This window comes from Nipponia nippon, unplaced genomic scaffold (genome assembly GCF_047370975.1).
Source record: "Nipponia nippon isolate SJK-2023a ecotype South Korea unplaced genomic scaffold, ASM4737097v1 scaffold_4, whole genome shotgun sequence".
Taxonomy (NCBI): domain Eukaryota; kingdom Metazoa; phylum Chordata; class Aves; order Pelecaniformes; family Threskiornithidae; genus Nipponia; species Nipponia nippon.
In genome coordinates this window covers 54,978,206-54,996,057 of record NW_028262358.1, presented here as the reverse complement: position 1 = coordinate 54,996,057, position 17,852 = coordinate 54,978,206, and the positions used below count along the sequence as shown (strand labels likewise).

At 38.5% G+C, this 17,852-nt stretch overlaps 1 protein-coding gene across 17 annotated transcripts in view; it reads right to left on the bottom strand.

Annotated features, from left to right (window-relative positions):
- Nucleotides 1–17,852, bottom strand: part of TAB2 (TGF-beta activated kinase 1 (MAP3K7) binding protein 2) — a 78,023-nt gene that overhangs the window by 12,235 nt on the left and 47,936 nt on the right. For 14 of the 17 annotated variants that reach the window (XR_015708231.1, XR_015708230.1, XR_015708237.1 and 11 more), the window contains exons 1-6: nt 17,561–17,704; nt 14,035–14,323; nt 10,642–12,154; nt 3,164–3,324; nt 2,394–2,487; nt 960–1,040 (exon numbers count right to left, since the gene is read on the bottom strand). Coding sequence is in view for 3 of the 17 variants with exons in the window: in XM_087774833.1 (XP_087630959.1) it covers nt 960–1,040; nt 2,394–2,487; nt 3,164–3,324; nt 10,642–12,154; nt 14,035–14,160 (1,975 nt within the window). In the remaining 14 variants the exon portion in view is untranslated. Of the gene's footprint in view, nt 1–959; nt 1,041–2,393; nt 2,488–3,163; nt 3,325–10,641; nt 12,155–14,034; nt 14,324–17,560; nt 17,751–17,852 lie in introns of those variants that run through there. The other 3 variants (XM_087774834.1, XM_087774835.1, XM_087774833.1) reach the window with 2 other exon arrangements.

Sequence of the window (17,852 nt, the reverse complement as noted above, 5' to 3'; positions counted from 1 at the left end):
AGCATGAAGAACAGTATCAGTTTGGAGGAGTTACAAACAGTCTGGAAGACAAATAAAATCCAATTTATCTAGACCATTTTGAAATACAGAATGGTCAGAAATCCGGAAGATGAGGTTCTGTAACAACAGCTACTGCACACTACAAGGACCAGTCACACACAGATATATATATATATTATGTGGAGAACTTCCTGGACAGAAAGACTGCACAGAAACATCAGTGGATTATCTATTTCATTTGGTGATCTGCCTGTAGGTCATAGTGTGATGCTGTTGCAAACAAGTTAATTTCATTCTCTGCTTTATGTAACACACAAGAGGCAATTATTCTGTTTTGTTTGACATCCCATTAGGGAAAAAAAAATAAGTAATGTGCAAAACTTAATGACAAGCAGAATGCTCAAGACCGACTAATAAGTTCAGCAATATTGACTGCCCTACTGGGCAGCATTCCTTTCCTCTTCAACTGTTTAAAACTGTATTTAACAATAGTCAGAAGAGGCTTTTATGTAAATTGTTAATACAAATTCTACAGTAGCCAGGAAGTCCAGTCAGGGTAACCAAACTGAGTTACTGTAACATGTAAATAAATCCACTCTTCACCAGGGACAATGATGAAGTCATCTAAGCAAGTTTCACTCATCCCTAAGCAATGCACCTCATGCTCATTTTTTAAAAAAGATAGATGCTTCCATTTACTTAAAATACCTCCCCCAACATATTATCCACCTTTAAACATACCCCACTTAATACACTTCTCTTTCCTGAATGTATGAATAGAGAGGAAACAAGAGCAAACAGAAGCATATTTACTGCCAATACAAATAAAATGCAAGGTTTGTATGCTTTTGAAGTAATCTATTTCATAATCAACATTTAAAGTAGATTCATAGACTAGAACTTGATATTAGATGCAAACAAGATATTAGTATTAAATCTAAATTTTACCAGTACAGTACCTTTGGGTTTTGGTGGCACCGGACCAAGAAATCCAATATTATCGTAAAAATTATGAATAGCGCTGGGATTAAAATGTGGTCCTAAAAATAAAATAAAAAAAAAAAGAAAGTGCAGCAGTTTTAAAAATAAACTTGGGTAGGAAAGCGTATCAGGGTTTTTTGGCAGTAATTCTGAAACAGTACTATTATTCACTCATCACCTTTTATATCGAGGTGTCAATACAGACCTGAGTGATGTCTACTAGTGATGTCAACAATACACTTGAAGAAACTTATTGCCCAAAATATGCAATATAAAGTCAGAAACAGAATCGAGCAGACCAAACGCCTTAAATTTTTTTTTTGCCATTCTTAAATATTTAACAGCATTTAATTAGCAAATTTTACCTGAGACTTATTCTAAATTTTAACTATACTGAAAGACATGTGCTATCTACTATGCAGTATATAATATATGCTTAGATTTAATACTTAGAGGAACCCCTAACTCTAATTTACTGTAACAAACAGATATAAAATCTCATGCAATTTGAATATTCTATTTGAGGTCAAGTTTTTAGTGCAGCATTACATTCAGTACACCTGTGTACTTTCTCCTTATCTGCAGGTACATTGTCTGAAGGATAAATTCCATGGCTCATGACTGAACTGATCTAACAGCTTGCTGCTGCTGAAAGTGGAAAGCATTAGTCCCTTCCCTTCTCACTGTCTCAGTTCTCCCTTCCCATGCCTCTCCCTCACATCAGCTGTAGCAAGCTCTTCCAGCAATGCAACATTTTTTGCTTGGCTAGTGAACAGAATAAGCTCTGCAAAGGGTCTAAAAAGCTAATACAGAGCCAGAGGCCCAGTAAGTGGCAAGAGAGGGGAGCAGGAAGAGAGAAGGATTCTTGTTGGCAGCTCTTCAATTGGCTCAGCTGTCTCATAATTGCACCTTCGTGACCAAAGGCTGTGTCCCTGCAGACAAGGAAAGTGGAAGGAGGAGAGCATACTGGAAGTTACAACTGTACTTTATATTTCCTAAGTTGAGAGGCTGAATAGAAGACAGAAGTGGAAGACGAGAGAGATGGACACATATGCATGATTGTATAATTTAGAAAACAACCTCTCCTCCTTCTTTGATACTCAAATAACCAGATTTTTTTCCCTCCAGCATTTATTAAATAAATGGCATCACAAGTTTCTCTCTTCTGAGCCAAGTATGAGATAGGAAGGACCGTGGGATTAGGAAAATCATAAAGCCAATAAAACCAACAGGCTTAGAAGACAATTATTTCCATCGTTTCACTCAAACTAATGTGATGATTTTGCAAATAGTGTGTATACCCATCATCTACAACACAGACGCTTTTGATACATGCAGACAGTGCAAGAAGAAAGGAAAAAGAAAAAAAAAATCAACATTTACAGTTGCTGATGTACTAAGACATACTGTACCTCTTGCTTGAAAAAGATCAATCTCTTTGGTTAGGCAATCTATGTCTATCTGCAGCTGTCTGTTACAACTTCTTAACTGTTGCATTTCTTCCAGCTGAAAAAATAAATCTGCCTGTTAGACTAAATTTTCCCATTTTATTATCAGTTATCACTCACACATAGGTAGACGGCATTTAGTTATTTCAGGAAGTGAATGTAAAAGAATCTTCCCTTATGAAAAGAAATCTGATCTTTCTTTTAATCCAAGCATAATCTTAGAAAAAGCATTCAGACACACCGAATTCTTGTCTCTCATCAGACTTCAGAGCTGACTGAACAACTCCAGATTGTGGTCAGGACACAGCCAATGGTCCACCAGATCAATGGCTGATCTTCTGGCACTGGAAACTGGTGCATTAATCAGTTTCTTTGAGATTGGTATATACACAAAGACCAAAAAATACTTAGTGTGGAAAGCAGTATGAGTATTGAGTTGTAGTCTGAAACGTTAGGTGATCATGACTTTAAGAACACCTGGAAGGAGTACCAGGTCAAACCTTTTGTGACTGCCTTTAAAAGCCACACTTCACAAAGCAATTAGTGAACTGAAAGTTTGTGGTTAGAGGAAAGACTAAATATGTGTTATTTAAACTACACTGTTTACCAGTTTAATTCTAGCTATACTGCCTGTCACTAGTATATTGTCAATATATGAGCAACTGTTCCTTTAATTTATTGTGACAGACCACGCTTGTGGTTTAGGTTTATAGCCTACAGACGTTTCAACTTACTGATGGAATTTGGGAAACAGAATTCGATCTTTTCAGGCGCCTTCGTGTTAGATTATTCTCCATTTCATTGACCTCTGATTTTAGTTTATCCAACTTTTTCTTTTGAATCTCAAGTTCTCGTTGAAGTCGCTCCATTCTGGCCTTCTGGTGTACCAGTAAAGCTGCAATACATAAAGTCCCATTTTATCTACTTTATTATCCTTCACATGGCAACATTAGATAAAGGTGAAAGTTAGCATTCTTTTGGGAAAATACAGGCAAAAACATTGCTACAGATTGCTCTTCCGTTCTCCTCACAAGAAAATCTCTGCCGTAAGACAGAAAGCGTTGTATTTTTCAAAACAGCACAAATCAATTACAGACAACAAGCAAATACAATGAGAAAGTCATACAATATAACAGATGACCATGCAAAATTTAGTTGTAATCTGTAAAAATTTTTCAAGAACCCAACCAATCTACAAGAATGACTACCAGAAACCAACAACAGATGTTCCCTTGCATTGTATTCAGCCCAATCATTCTAAAACGGGTAGTATGAAGAGGATTTCAGAGAGACAGCTCCAATACAAAGCACTATATATGCTAGATAAGCATCAAGATTTTGATTTTTATTGCTATTTGGATTGGAACATAATCCAGTGTTCTTGCCACAGCAGGAGACTTCAAATGAAACTAAACCAGAAAGCGCTATAAGCAACACCACCGGCAAACATCAGTTATATTTATCCCAGAGGCTGGATTGTATGCTATTTTATCCTTAAACTATGGTGCAGAACCATTAGCTCAGCTTCTAATTTCTAACACTGCTTACTACTTGTAAAGAAAATAGCATGAGGAGACCTAATGTAGAAACGATGAAGTTAGCATTCAAACCACAGCTTTTTAAAGCTATAAAGAATATAAGTAGCAGAAGACACCATCAAATTCATACAATTTAAGGAGTTTATTTCATTAAAGGTAGATACGCTATTAAATATCACCACATGAGGAGATAACACTGTTCAAAGCAATAATCACCTTCTATAAAAAATGAAAAAGTATTTCATTAAATAAACCCAACAATCATTTCAACTTCTGCACAGCTATTCATTCATCCATTAAATTACTAATTCATATGAACTGGGATCAGTTTCACAGACTATGGATACCTTTATAGTACTGTGGGAATTACAAAAAAGTAGCAACAACAAGGTATTTTAAAAAGATTGAATTTGCCTCATAGGGTTTAAGCCAAACTCTGGCTGGAACGTGATGTTTAATTCACCACAATTTCTTCAGGTACCAAAAAATCAGAAGCACTCAAATTTGGTTGTTTAGGTTTCCTGAGTAGTAACAGAAGAAAAAAATAGCACATCAAAAAAGATGCAACTTTCCACATCTTTGGCAAGCAGAACTGCCCTCTTTGCAATTCCTGCCTGTTCATTTCATTCACACATCATATTTTGTCTTCCAGAGGTTCTTCAAAAGGAGGAACCATGCCAAACTATTTTTGTACAGTGTTACAGAACTGCAAGGCCTTACTGAGATTTAGCCTAGGCTTTTGAGTCACATGTGTTTGAAAGATACTGAAATGATAGAGCTGCTTGAGCTTCTGCGTGGTTTTGTTCAATTTAGAGATGTTTGCGTAAATAGGCACCTTTATTTGGGGTAGCTACTAGTTACACTATAGTTGAAATTGCAGCTGTGCTCATATGTAATAAAAACATAGTAACTGAAATCCCAAGATAAAGATTTTTGTTGAAGACTTGGAATCATCAGGTAAGTAGTCTCAAAAGACAGCCTCCCCTCTTGAAAAGTCTTTTAGAAACAGCTGAAGGAATTTTTGCCAATTTACAAGCTCCAGGAGTTACAAATGTAGCTCCAACTGTAAAGAAAGGAAATGAAAGACTACCTTGCCTCTATACTCTTGCAGGGAGAGTACAAGCCCTTTTTCCTTCTATGCTTTGTTTCCACTTCTAGATAGTCTCTTCTAGTTTCATTGCCTTGGTATTACTGCTGAGGCAACTCCTTGAAGCCCAGGTTATCGGTACTTGACCTGCAGCAACACAGCTATGCTCTACCGACCCAACTCGGAACTCTTCAGACCTGTCAAACCACGGATGCAGGCTGCTGGGGAGCAGACAGTACGTTGGATGGGGTAAGCGAGGAAGAGCGCTACCAGAGCATCTCCAGGACGCATGGCATGGCCTGGCCTCAAGACTAAGACTATGAGCAAGGCTGCATCTCTGGAAAACTTTGTCCTGCCCCCCCCCTCCCCTTTTTTTAAGCTACTCTTGTAAAGGGAAAAACCCCACAGCTTCTCATTTCAATGTTCTCCCACTTCTGTGGTTTAGAAATTAAGCTGTCATTATGGAACCGCACAGGGAGCAGAAGGCACTGATGGATGCCCACAGCACTGTTACATGCTCTCCATTTTCACATCACTTTCCAGACATGATCCAATTTATTCTCCTAGAAGCTTTGTGACTACTTTATCATTTTACAATTTCAAATCCCAACAGATTTTAAACACAATCATTATAAAATTACCATTATGATTAAAGAGGAAGAATCACTTGATATTGCTACGCTAAAATTCTACTATTAAATATAACTTGGATAAGGGACTGTCAAGACATTGGTTTCAGTGGTGGTTTTCACAGAGAATTTGGTAATTTTGATTAAATACCAATTTGGCAGCTGTAGGAAAAAATGGGGTGGGGAAGACAAAATCTCCCCATATCCCACTGCAGTATTTATTAATGGAAAACAGCAATTTAAGTATTCAGCTCCCTCTAGTGTTGATCAGAGCAACCAAAAATGTTAAGAAAAAGCTGCAGCGCATCTCCGAATCTAATGCAATTTAGCTACTAGATCTAGTTTACACTGTCCACAAGGAGACATTTAATGGTCTTTTCATTAACCTGTGCTTCTTGCAGGAAGGGGATTCCACGTATGCAGGCAGCACAGGCACACCCAAGTTTACTCTACATAGACTAATCTGGAGTACAAGCCAGAAAGCCTCAGGCTGGCACTTGTTTATTCAGACATCCTTAAAAAGAAGCTGTTTACTGTAATCATCCTAGCAAAAGAAGTACAAAGATTGCCTCCTTGACTTGTCAGTATTGCACCACAACCAGAATAGATTTCACGTTCAACTTTCGAAGTGCAAACTAATTTTTTTTCAGCTTCTGCATGTTCACATTCAGCAGATTGGCAAGAACAGTACACTTCAATGCTCTGGCAGATGCCACTGTTTCCTTTGACATTCAAAGTGCACATTTCCCACAAAAAGCCTGTAAATCATTATAATTACAGGGAGCATGAAACTCTGGAGGACAAAAGTTCACATTTCCTTTCCTGGAGACCTACTCAAAGAGATACTAAATATACTTGTAAGTTTGAAAATGTATGTGCAATTGGTTTCTCAAAGCCTCTGTGCACCTGAATTTTAAACAATTACTGCTTTAGAGTGCTTTTTGTTATTGCAAATTTTTCTAAGAAAAAAGCTAATCTAGGAACACAATGATTGCGCCCTATTCTACAGACCTATGAATTTCTGAAATGTCTTAGTTTGCCAAATATGGAGGAAAGGGGAATTCTGGCAATGCAATTACTCTGTGGCAGTAGGTTCGTGAAATTCTCAGGACACGCTTATGTTTGTGCACATTTTCAAAATCCATATTTGAAGCTGCATGAAATTCAGTTATTTGTTATGCATTTAATATGCAATTTCAACAGTTCACATTGCCTTTTTTTTTCCCCTCCCTTTCCAATACTCTTTTAATTTTATTTTTTAAAAAGAATGTCACTCAAGAGTGGGGCCTGATATACGGAGCCAAATATAATGCTGTATTTTTTTCTTAAATCACATGATGTAATAGGCTTAAGGCCCCTTGGAGCATGGGGCACAGCTGCATCTCATTCAAGGTTTGTGGTGGTGTGTTTTTTGTGGTTTGGTTTTTTTTTTTTTTTTTTTTTTTTTTTTTAACATCTACAAGGACTGGTTAGGATTTTAAGAAATTTGTTTCCTGCAGCTTTTTTTCTTTTTGAAAATTTTAAAAAGCTCTAAGAAAGCAAAGCAAAAACTGTACAAAGTGTCAAGTTACTACACTAGTTTATCAATTAACATATTTGCATTAAAAACACAGTGGCAAGAATTGCTAAGTAAATGTACATCCACATACATACCTATAGCTGGTACCAATGATTAACTAACTATGCATACCATCCCCTCCCCAAGTTAAAGAAAATAATATGAAAAAGTCAGACAGTCAAAAGCAAAGTAGTATTGAACTAAAGGACTTAAGCTCCCTAGTATGAAAACATCAACCTAAAGATTTTATTACACAATTCTGTATTTTCTTGATAGGATGCCTGCCCATTATACAGATGGAAAGCTATACACAGAATAAGCAACTATTAAATAATTGTTTAGCCTCCCTATTCAACATACGACTGCATGCATAGTGAGTGTACATCACAAACATTTCTGAGTACAGAATTTTCAGTTTCTAACAGGATTTCACTGTTTTTCATCCATGAGACACTTCAGTATAAAGTAGATTTTATATTGAAATCTCAGGTAATTACTTCATATTAATAAAACTAATTATATTGTAAGTTGAAATCTCTGCTAAGTAATGGGAACTGATACTCCTGCACACACGTAGAACTGATACTAAATAGATTAGCATAAAAATGTATCCTCTTTTGGCTGTCCTTTTGGGCATGCACCTAGCATTACTTTTCTCGCAGCATTATTAATTCTTACTGACTTCAGTAGTGGATGAGTGCTCTCAACATTTCCAGAAGCAAGTCCGCCGTATCTCAAACTGGAATCCCAGAAAATGAGAAACATCAATTAGCAACCACTTCTGAAAAGTCTGGTAACCGTGAGTTTCTTAGCATCACAAAGTCAGTGGTGGAGATATAACCTAGCATTCCAGAGCAACTACACTGATTTTATCTGAGCAGTACCCTACTCCTTTTCACATCATATAACCTCCAGTTCTGGCAGCAAACCAGACAGAAATCTGTGGCAGCCTTCTACTACCCACAGTGACTTACTTGGGAGGAAAAGCAGAAATCTAATCATGGAAAGAGACTGGAGTGCCTACACACACCATAACTGAAATAAAGCTTCTCAGATGGCAGGCAGTGGCACTTGCAGATAGGTCCAACACACCTTCTATTCTCCTGGGTTGGACCACACATGTGAATCTATTTCACTGGAACAAAGTAAAGCAAATCTCCTTTGTCTCCAAAGCAACTCCATCTTCCACATTCCTTCTACCCCAAGCCACTTTCAGCTCTCCACGCCAAAATAAGGAGCCTTCTGGGCAGAAACGGAAAAGCTGATGAAAACACATTTTTCTCTAATCATGGCCAGAGAAACTACTCATCTGTTCTGGCTAAAATGAAAATGAGACAAGCACCTAGCATGGAAGGTTTTTTGCACAGTCTGGCTAAATTATAAGCAGCTTAGAACATGGCCTTACAACAGAAAGCATCAAGTAACTCAAATCCCTTTTAGTATGTAACAGAAAGAAAACGCACCTCTAAGAAAAAGATTCAAGTTTAAAAGCAATAATTAGGACTTCCAGATATCAAGATCATACAAGTCAGTCTATCACACACTTCTCAACTTTCCAAAGATTAAATACCAACAATTTTAAAAATAGTGCACTTGTTGCAGCAGAAATGGAGCAACACATGCCAGAAATCCGAAACACTTCTGAATGCAAAGAACTTCAGAAGCATGAGTGTACTTTATATGAACTAGCAAAGGACACAGAAGGACAGTGTTTGCCTAAGGTCCCTACAGCTGCACCAGCCCACATCTACACTTCATTTAAACACTGCATTTAAGTCTTGGCTTCAGGAACAATTGGGCTCCACAGCAGGTATAAGCCAGTCAACGCTTTTGAACTCTAGGCTGCATAGCAGAAATGGGTGCCTCAAGCCTGCCTCAGCTTGATAAACTGGATGCTGATACCCACAGCCTGTAGAGGCTGTGCGGGAAGTCAGCGTACAGGGAGCCATCACTATCAGGGGTACAAGAAATGAAGAGCTAGACCTGGTAGAAGTCAGTTCCATCAGAAAGGCAGAACAGGAGAAAAGGACTCTTCCTCAACAAGCACCTAAAATGCGGAATGCTTGGGAAGCAAGTTCATGATCTAGAAGAGTATTTAGAGCCTAAGGACAAGATTTTGATTACTTAATTTCTGGGTATCTGAAGTGTTCTAGGACTAAAACAACCAGCCAAGTCTCCCTTCAGAGTAAGGAAAGGGAATACCACTTCTAGAGGACAACTTGTTTTGCTTATCTACAGATGAAATTTTCTGAAGTTCTTTAACTCTTCATTGATGTAAAAGACAGTCTAGGATGAGTAGTTTTTTGGTTTTGACACTTAACCTTTAGACACTTGAGTTAGGATGGATTTTTCTCTCACCAAAGATATAATTACATCCAGAAGTAGTGAACAAGCTATAATCAATTTTTGGTTTACTTCCTTACTATAGTACTCCAGATGCAGACCAGACTTCCATTGTCCTGATCACTCTACTTACCTACACAAAACAAAATGGCTAAATTAATCTGAAGAACGTTTAGAGTGGTCACGGAACAAGCCAGTTTTTTAATGCTAAATTGTTTGCTAAGCCTAAAGAGGACCAATGAGGTCAAAGAGAAATTATTTTGACAGCCTATCCTGAATACTGCTTAAATATCCTAGGACTCATTCAACATCTTTTTATATAAAGTCCACAGGAGGGTTAATAAACCATCGAACTGATAATAAAAGCACGCAAAAACATGAAAATGGGAGAAAAAGATTAACAAGTTGGGTTGCCATATCACATATTTTAAGTTTTACCCTCCCGTTACCACTGATTCTGTAAAACAGCTTTCTTTGGTGTGGTGTTCCTTCTCACATTTTATAACATAACATAACAGAAGTAAGTATCAAGACTTTAAATATTTTATTGTCAGGCACGCATCAGGAAACATGGAGGCCAACTCTTCGTCCCACTAATGGCTTTTGAAGTCTGCTTTTCTAGCTTCTTAAATAACAATCGCACAAAGAAAAAAATGGGAACATTATCCAATGGAAACAGTATCTCAACTGATTCAAAAATCTGCCAGTAGACTTGTAACTTTAAATCATCCCGACAAATTGAACAGACTTAGATGTCTCTTTCAGAACAACATAAAAACGAAGACACTATGACTCCACTTCATTAAACAGATAACATATCTACTTAAGACAAACAGAAGAATTATCTCCAAGTATTCACTTACATGTCTTCACCATAAAAAGAAATCTATGATTTGCTTATAAAGCTTTTTTATTTATTTAAGAAATGCTCATGAATGCTAAAGTTGAAAATACTGTATTAACATCACAAAGGTTATTGACTGTTTCCTGTTCTGTAGTCTACATACTGAAGTGACAACCTGGTAGAAATCTCTACTATTTATATTAAGAATATTACCTTGCGTGTAGGCAGCATCATCAGATCCCATACTCAATTTCCGTGCATCACTGATCCTATCCACATGTGCTAAAACAGGGTCAGTAAGATGCTGGATACCCTCTGGTTCAGCATAGTGATCAGGAAGGCTTAGAAGGTTTGTAGGTTCAAAGGTTGGGGACACTACCCCTGGGGAAACTGCAGGGGGCTTATTTGGAGAAACTGTAATTTTAAAAGTATATTTTGTGTTAGGCTGCGTAACCACCACTCGAGGAGAGGTTGCAGTGGTGCTGTTGCCCACTGCTCGACTCTTGGGTGGATGGTGATGAATAAATGCAGGACCCATGCTTACTTGACCAGACATATTCCTAGAAGTGGTAGATACACCAGGATTTGTCGATATGAAAAGCGTGGGCTGGTTCCGCACAACTTGATCATCTCCTGTTGTGGCATTTGCTGAAATGTAGACCTTGGGCTGACCGCGTGTGATCACTTCATCAGTATTTGGAGGACTGGCCGATATGTAAACAGTGGGTTGACTTCTATTTAATGTCTGGCTGTTGAGGGAAGAGGGAGCAGTGGAGGTGCGAGGGCCAGTTGAACGCAACTTAGAAGAACTGTTTCTTTGTGGTGGTTCAAGTTTGATTTCAATTTGGTTTTTGCGAGGTCCTGTGGATATATTCTGAATGTTGTATTGGCTATGAGCAGAGGATTGTGAGCTACCAGATGAATGAATCATAGGTGCTTGTGGAGTAGTAGGAGAACTGATAGGCATATAGACATGAGAAGTCTGGTGGCCTTGCTGATTGGGCTGCGTTGAGTGTTGCGATGAGGTATGTGGCGTAGTACTGGATGTAGGAAGAGTAGTCCGGGGGCTTGGCTGCGAAGGCTGGTAGACTTGCTGAGGGTGCATGGGATTAAACTGAGATGCCCAGCCTGGCTGTTGCTGTGTCTGCCGAGCGGTACCACTAGGAGCTGTGATGTAAGGCCTAATATAGATAGAATTTCCCTGTGGGCTGTTAAGTACAGGAGGAGGTACACCATGTATGTGCAAAGACGTAGGGGTATTGCGACCAGGCTGAATATTTGGGGCTAAAGTTACCATAATGGGGTTGAATCTGGGTGTTTGTTGAGACAAGTTAGATACTCCTTTGCTGCCTAGGTGAAATCCAAGATGCTGCCCTGGATTAGAAGTACTAACTGTATTAGCCATCCCAAAGACGTTAAATCCTTGTGGAACCTGCGCAGGTGCTGTCTGTGGTTCCTGCTGAAACAGTTCATTGTTGGACTGACTGGTTTGAAGGTGTCCATCACTAACGCTGTGAGCTAGAGTCCTACTTCCATTCATTCTACTTCCTTCTCTTCCATAGTGATGCACGTTCTGTGACTGCAAATCCAAATTAAGAGATGTCATGTGATTTCGTAGTCCAGGAATCCCAGAATCATCCGAAAAACCTAGGTCTCCTTCACCGTAGAGATACTTTGTGCTCTCCTGAGAGAGAACTGCACAACAGGCATCCAAATTATTGTTATTCTATAAAAGACAGATGAAAGTTTGACATTACTGATAAAATACCATCACAGTTACATACATATGCATCCATTCATCATTGAAAAATAAACAACGTAGCTTTAAGTGGTTGGCTAGCATAGCTGCTACACATGCACGAGGGGCTTGCATGTGAAGCTTACTATTTTGACAGGAGCGACTCAGTCGCTGGCACCAAGGGCGGAGGTCTGCATTGCTACTGAAGCAACGACAGGGAGATCTTGGACCTTGACAAGCAAACACCATACAGTATGATACACCTTGGATGAATATTTTTGCTATTCCTTCTCAACTTCAGAACAATCTTCAATGACCAAGTCTCTGGCTTGAGGGGGAAAATGACAGAAGGAATGGATTCACAGCACCTGCATGTTACTGGTTAATAACTTAAAAGCAAAAATCAAAATGTTTTTTAAAAATGTTTTCCCAAACACTTCAATTCCAGTTATGCATTACCTCCTACTGAAAACGGAAAGTGAATCTTATGCAGAGAAGAAACATGCTGACCCAAGGAATTGTATATGACTTCAAAAGAAATATAAAAATTCAGTTTATACAAATACAGCAGGATTACTCTTTTGAAAGCTGAAACTATTAATGGAAAACCCAGGGGACATTTCTATTTTCATTTTAAACCACTGCTTGCAAAGCTTTTAAATACTTACATTTGTACAAAATCACTGTATAAAACCTGTAATAGGGTGACTTAGAACAAAAACCACAACCTAGCTAATTCACTTTTTAAGAACATTTCAGAAGCAAACTGCTAATCCCTCTTCTCTTTTCCCACATGTTTAGTAATATTGTACTCAGGTCTTCCCAATTTAGTTTCTGACATAAATGTTTTTAGAAAAGAGTGAACATGCATTAGTGGCATAATTTCTTAATATTGTGCTCTGTCCATATCACTTTTCTTACAGAACTATCCCCTCCCAAGAAATAAAGGCTAATATTTGCAGCCAGAAGAGCATCTGTTGAGGCCCAGATGTTATTAAAACTAAATAGGTGTCAAATTCATCCAGCACACAGGAAGTTACTAGAAAGAATGCATATGATCAAGGAAAAAAATTGCATATGCCAAGTAGTAACATTATCAGTTAAAGAATAACACAAGCAAGATAAATTGATCCATGCTACATGCCTTATATCAAGTTATTTTTGTTAAACCAGCAGACAGTAGTATCATCCTTCAACGAGGATGAGAGGCCAGTGTTGTGCAGACATAGCAAGACTGTCTTTATGTTACAGATTTAAAAAAAAAAAAAAAAAAAAAAAATTAAAAAAGACAGACATAACAGAAGTCAGAGAGGGATGACAAGGCTAAACTCCACCCACAAAACCAAAGCTATGTGTTCATATAGGCCAGATGCAGTTCTGAATTCTTAAAAAAAAAAAAAAAAAAAAAAAGAAAAAATCCCACAAAAAACCCCAGCCACAAAACCTTTTAAAATAACAGGATTCCCTAAAGGCTATCTAACTAGCCAGTTGTATATAAGGATTGCTGCAGAAAAGTCTTGAGAGATATGAAAATGGGCCAAACTGATGGTATATATATTGGCTCTAGTTTGGAATAAGCACCAGAGGACAAAGTAATCAAATGAAGTTAGTAATGAAGAAAGGAATCACACATAGACAGAACAGTGGGTAAGAAAAGATAAAAACAATAGCCTTGTATTTGTTGCAAAGGAGAAAAGGGAGCCAGAAAAGGAAAAAAAAAAAAAAAAAAAGATAGGATGCCACAGAAAAACAAGCTAGAAAGATCTTAAAGGCAGATTTTGCATGAACTTAAGTGAATTAAAATTATTAACAGAAAGGCCAAAAATACCAAACCAAAAAGGAGCAGGCCAAGCTTGCAAGGCCCTTACATTCAGCTTGAATGCATTTCTTTGGACAATTTTTTTTTCTTTTTTATGACTGCATCCAATCAATTCCAAAATTTCAGTGACGTCAATGAGCAAATTGGAGAACTCAAAGGGGAAACGGGGGCACATGGAACCCCTGGCATCTTCTGGCTGGCAGAGGCAGAGTTTCAACCGCTTCTAGCTCTTTATAGATCAGAGAACCGGTTGATGGCAGAACTGAGCATATTCCAGCAAAACAATACCCCTCATCTTAGCTCTGCCCATGTCCCAATTGAGTTAAAATGTTGGCACCCTGAAAGAGAAAGAAAAAAAAAAGAAAGAATAAGAATGTTGGAGGGAAACAAGGAAGCAAGGAGAGGACGTAGACTTGAGGATCAGGTAGTTATAGAATGCTCCAGACGCAAAAAAGAACAAAAGGGGACAATGTCCACAGACTGGGAGCGCTGCAGTGACTCCTTTAAATGAGGAGAAGGAGAGCTGAATGCAGAAGGCTTGTTGGGAAGAATGGATGGATGTGAAACTTCTCAGGAACATTCAGTGCTGTCAGCCCAAGAAAGCAATAAAACTTTTTACTCTCTAGATTACACAGGTTTAAATTTCATCCTATTATATTTTGGTGGTCCTCTGTTTTTAGTATACTAGATATTGTTTAGATATTTCAACAGTGGGCTATTCACCTCAAGACATTTGCATACTCTGCTTATCCTTAAGCTTTTCATTACAAGCATATAAGGTTATAAACCTTCCTTTAAAAACAAGCTGAAAGTGTTTGGCTAAAAAAAGATAAATTCAAAAGAGTAGGACTGAAGTATCTGTATAGTTTTCCTGCACAATTCACAGTGCAGGAAAAACAAGGAACTTTCCTTGTTACAAAAGCCTCTTGTCAATATCATGATAAACTGCATAACTGCTTGAACTCTTTCAGGTTCTCTCCTGGGATACCTTCTACTTCCTGGTTCAAAAACAACTTCACCCTGACACACTATGCTTGCCCATCAGGTATCGTGGGGGCAAGGCGAACACACCATTTCTTATACCCCATAATGTCCTGAAGTGCTTATCTCTGGCCTAAACCATAGTTACTGCATTTATCAGAAATGCCTTCTGCTGTGCTCAACTACGAGAAGGCAGAACTCGGGATTCAGACAGTTCCAGCTGTATTGCAAACACATGCAAAACTACTCTCAAATTCTGCTTTCCAATCTTTACCACCACTCCCAAGTACAAAATTCATTGGTTTAAAGAGGCCATGTTAGGCTTCTTTTTTAACAAACAAAAAACCCCAGTCTCAGAGGACTAGCATATCTAGAAGCTAACTGATTCAGAGAAACCAGAGCTCATGAAATTTCAGAGAACGACCAACATGACAGGATTTTGTTGGTGACTCTTAGAAGCTCTCAGTTAACAAAAAGGCAGCTTTCTAGTGTAATGAATTAGTGTAATAATATTGCACATATGGAACATTAATTACCCTACAGAATTTTTGAAAAATCCTCTTATGAAAGCTGACCTAAAACACTCCCTCAAAATCTAAACCTTTCTCCCATATCTCTGTCAAAGTATGGGATGTAAGGTATCTTTTCTTCACAGTTATAAGGCTCCTTTTTATGAAAAAAATAATCCACTATTCAATGTTATGAAGACTGTTGAATCTCTCAAGAGCCAAGCACTAGCTTTTAAATTTATCAAGAATTACAATCAAAAGGTGATTACTGATGCATTCACTCAGTCAAGTCCATTGACCTTGCTCAACAAGCAGTTCTCATATTTGAAGAGCAAAACTGTACTTGTAGTATAAGAGTGAGATTAGTCTTACAGAGTACTAATATAAAAATGGCAGTGTACAATCCTGAGAACAAATACAGGCAATTTATAGTCTGGTTCAGTTTCCTCTTCAGCTAAATAATTAGAGAGAAAGGGTTGGGGAAAGCTTGAAACCTCACGAGCCCCAAGCAGAATTTTGCCTTCTTGCAAATCAAAACCAATTCTCTTCAAGAACTGCACTTTTCACGGCTTTACTCTAGTATGAATGGAGAGTCATGATAAAGCCTTGAAAATATGACCATTAAATTGGCACAGTTACACTTCTACTCCCAACAATACAAACACTGTGTTTGGATGCATGTGTGTGTGACTACATATACATATGTAAGTATACACATACATGTATTTTATAAATAAAAATACATATAAAAAAGCAAGACAAACAATTATGATATAAAGAACGTTGCATCATAACCACCGATGTCCTAGCCATAGTCCAGAGACAGCTAGCTTCTGGGAACTCCTGACCCATCTTTTTTCCAATCAAGTTTTGTATACTGATGATCAGTATGAATATTCAGACAATCCTCTTATTGTCCAGAGTACTCAAAAGGTTGAATACCTTAGATAATGAAAAAAAATCCAATCAGTATGGATGCTTTGGGATCACTGGAAAATGCAAAGCAAACATGTTTAAGCAACACAGTTAAGTCTATCAGCATTTGTTAACTCTAGGCATTCAGGTGTCCCTATGGTGGGCTTTGGATGGACACATTAATTTATCTGCTAAAGTAAGTAACGTGATGTTATACAGCAGAAGTTGATAAAGAATATGGGCATCTAAGTATTCTAATAGTGGCAGTATAGAAAACAGACAGCTGTAGGTAGAAGTTGATGATATGGCGGTCCATAGCCTTAGCACTAACTGCAGTACCAAACAAAAATGCTTTGTTACTTCCAAGCCCAACAGAAACCCATAGATTAGCAGCATGGACTCCAAAGCTACAACAAAACAAACGAAGCCCATCTGGCAGCCAAAGCCCTGGGAAGCAGTGGGCAGAAGCACACCAGTGCATCACACCCACTCAGGTCTAACAGGGTGGGTGCTAGGGTACAACCACCTAGCCCTGCCCGGGTGCTAGGGTACAACAACCTAGCCCTGCCCGATTCAGAGAACTTAGGTGTGCCCGCATTACACTCATAGCCTCCCTGCTGCAGGAGATACGTAAGGCCACGAGCACTGGCGCTGCAGGCCAAGGGAGCTGGGAGCGGAAAGCAGTGGGGCCAACTTGCATGTGGGCAAGGGCCCACTAATTACCTTGAAGCCTGATGGAGATCAGGTAGCAAAGTTGCTTCTGGACCTGCCCTGACCCTTAAAGCAAAAAAGTGCTGTGTTTTTTTAGCACTGCCTTAAATTGTCCCTGCTGGACTCAAGTTGGCTTTGCATCCCTCCTTTTGCCACAGTTAGTTTTGGCTCTTGAGATGGCCAAAAGGCACAAGCATACTGATTGGCGAGACGATAGTCTCCATGCACACACTGATTTACAGGCTGGTTTACCTTGGGCCACCCCTGATCAGACATGGAAAAAGAGAGGCCAATTTAACACTGAGCTTGCTGTGCCACACAAAGAAATCAGCTGTGTATATTTGTCTCACTCAAAACGGAAAATGGAAAGAAGAAAGTCTACTTTCAAAGGAGACACCCATAGATAACGCTTAAAATAAGTAACACCGCTTATGGTACAGTCATTAACAGAACACTGACCTGTAACATGCATCTGGATACAACACCTTCAGGTACCTCAGGAAACTTCTGTCGCAGGTCATGTAAAACCTGAATATCAATTTGCTGGCTTCCTTGGGCCATTCGTATATTGCCTGGTCAGGATTGTTTTTCAACAGGCAGTTTTAGGCCTTAGTAAAGGGAGTACTCATCTCTTCTGTCCCAGCATTTTCTGGAAGAGGAAAGAAAGCCTTAAGACACTGAAAGCAGACACTTTTGATGTAACAAAAAACAACTAAAAAACAACCCCCAAAACAAAAACACACACACACAA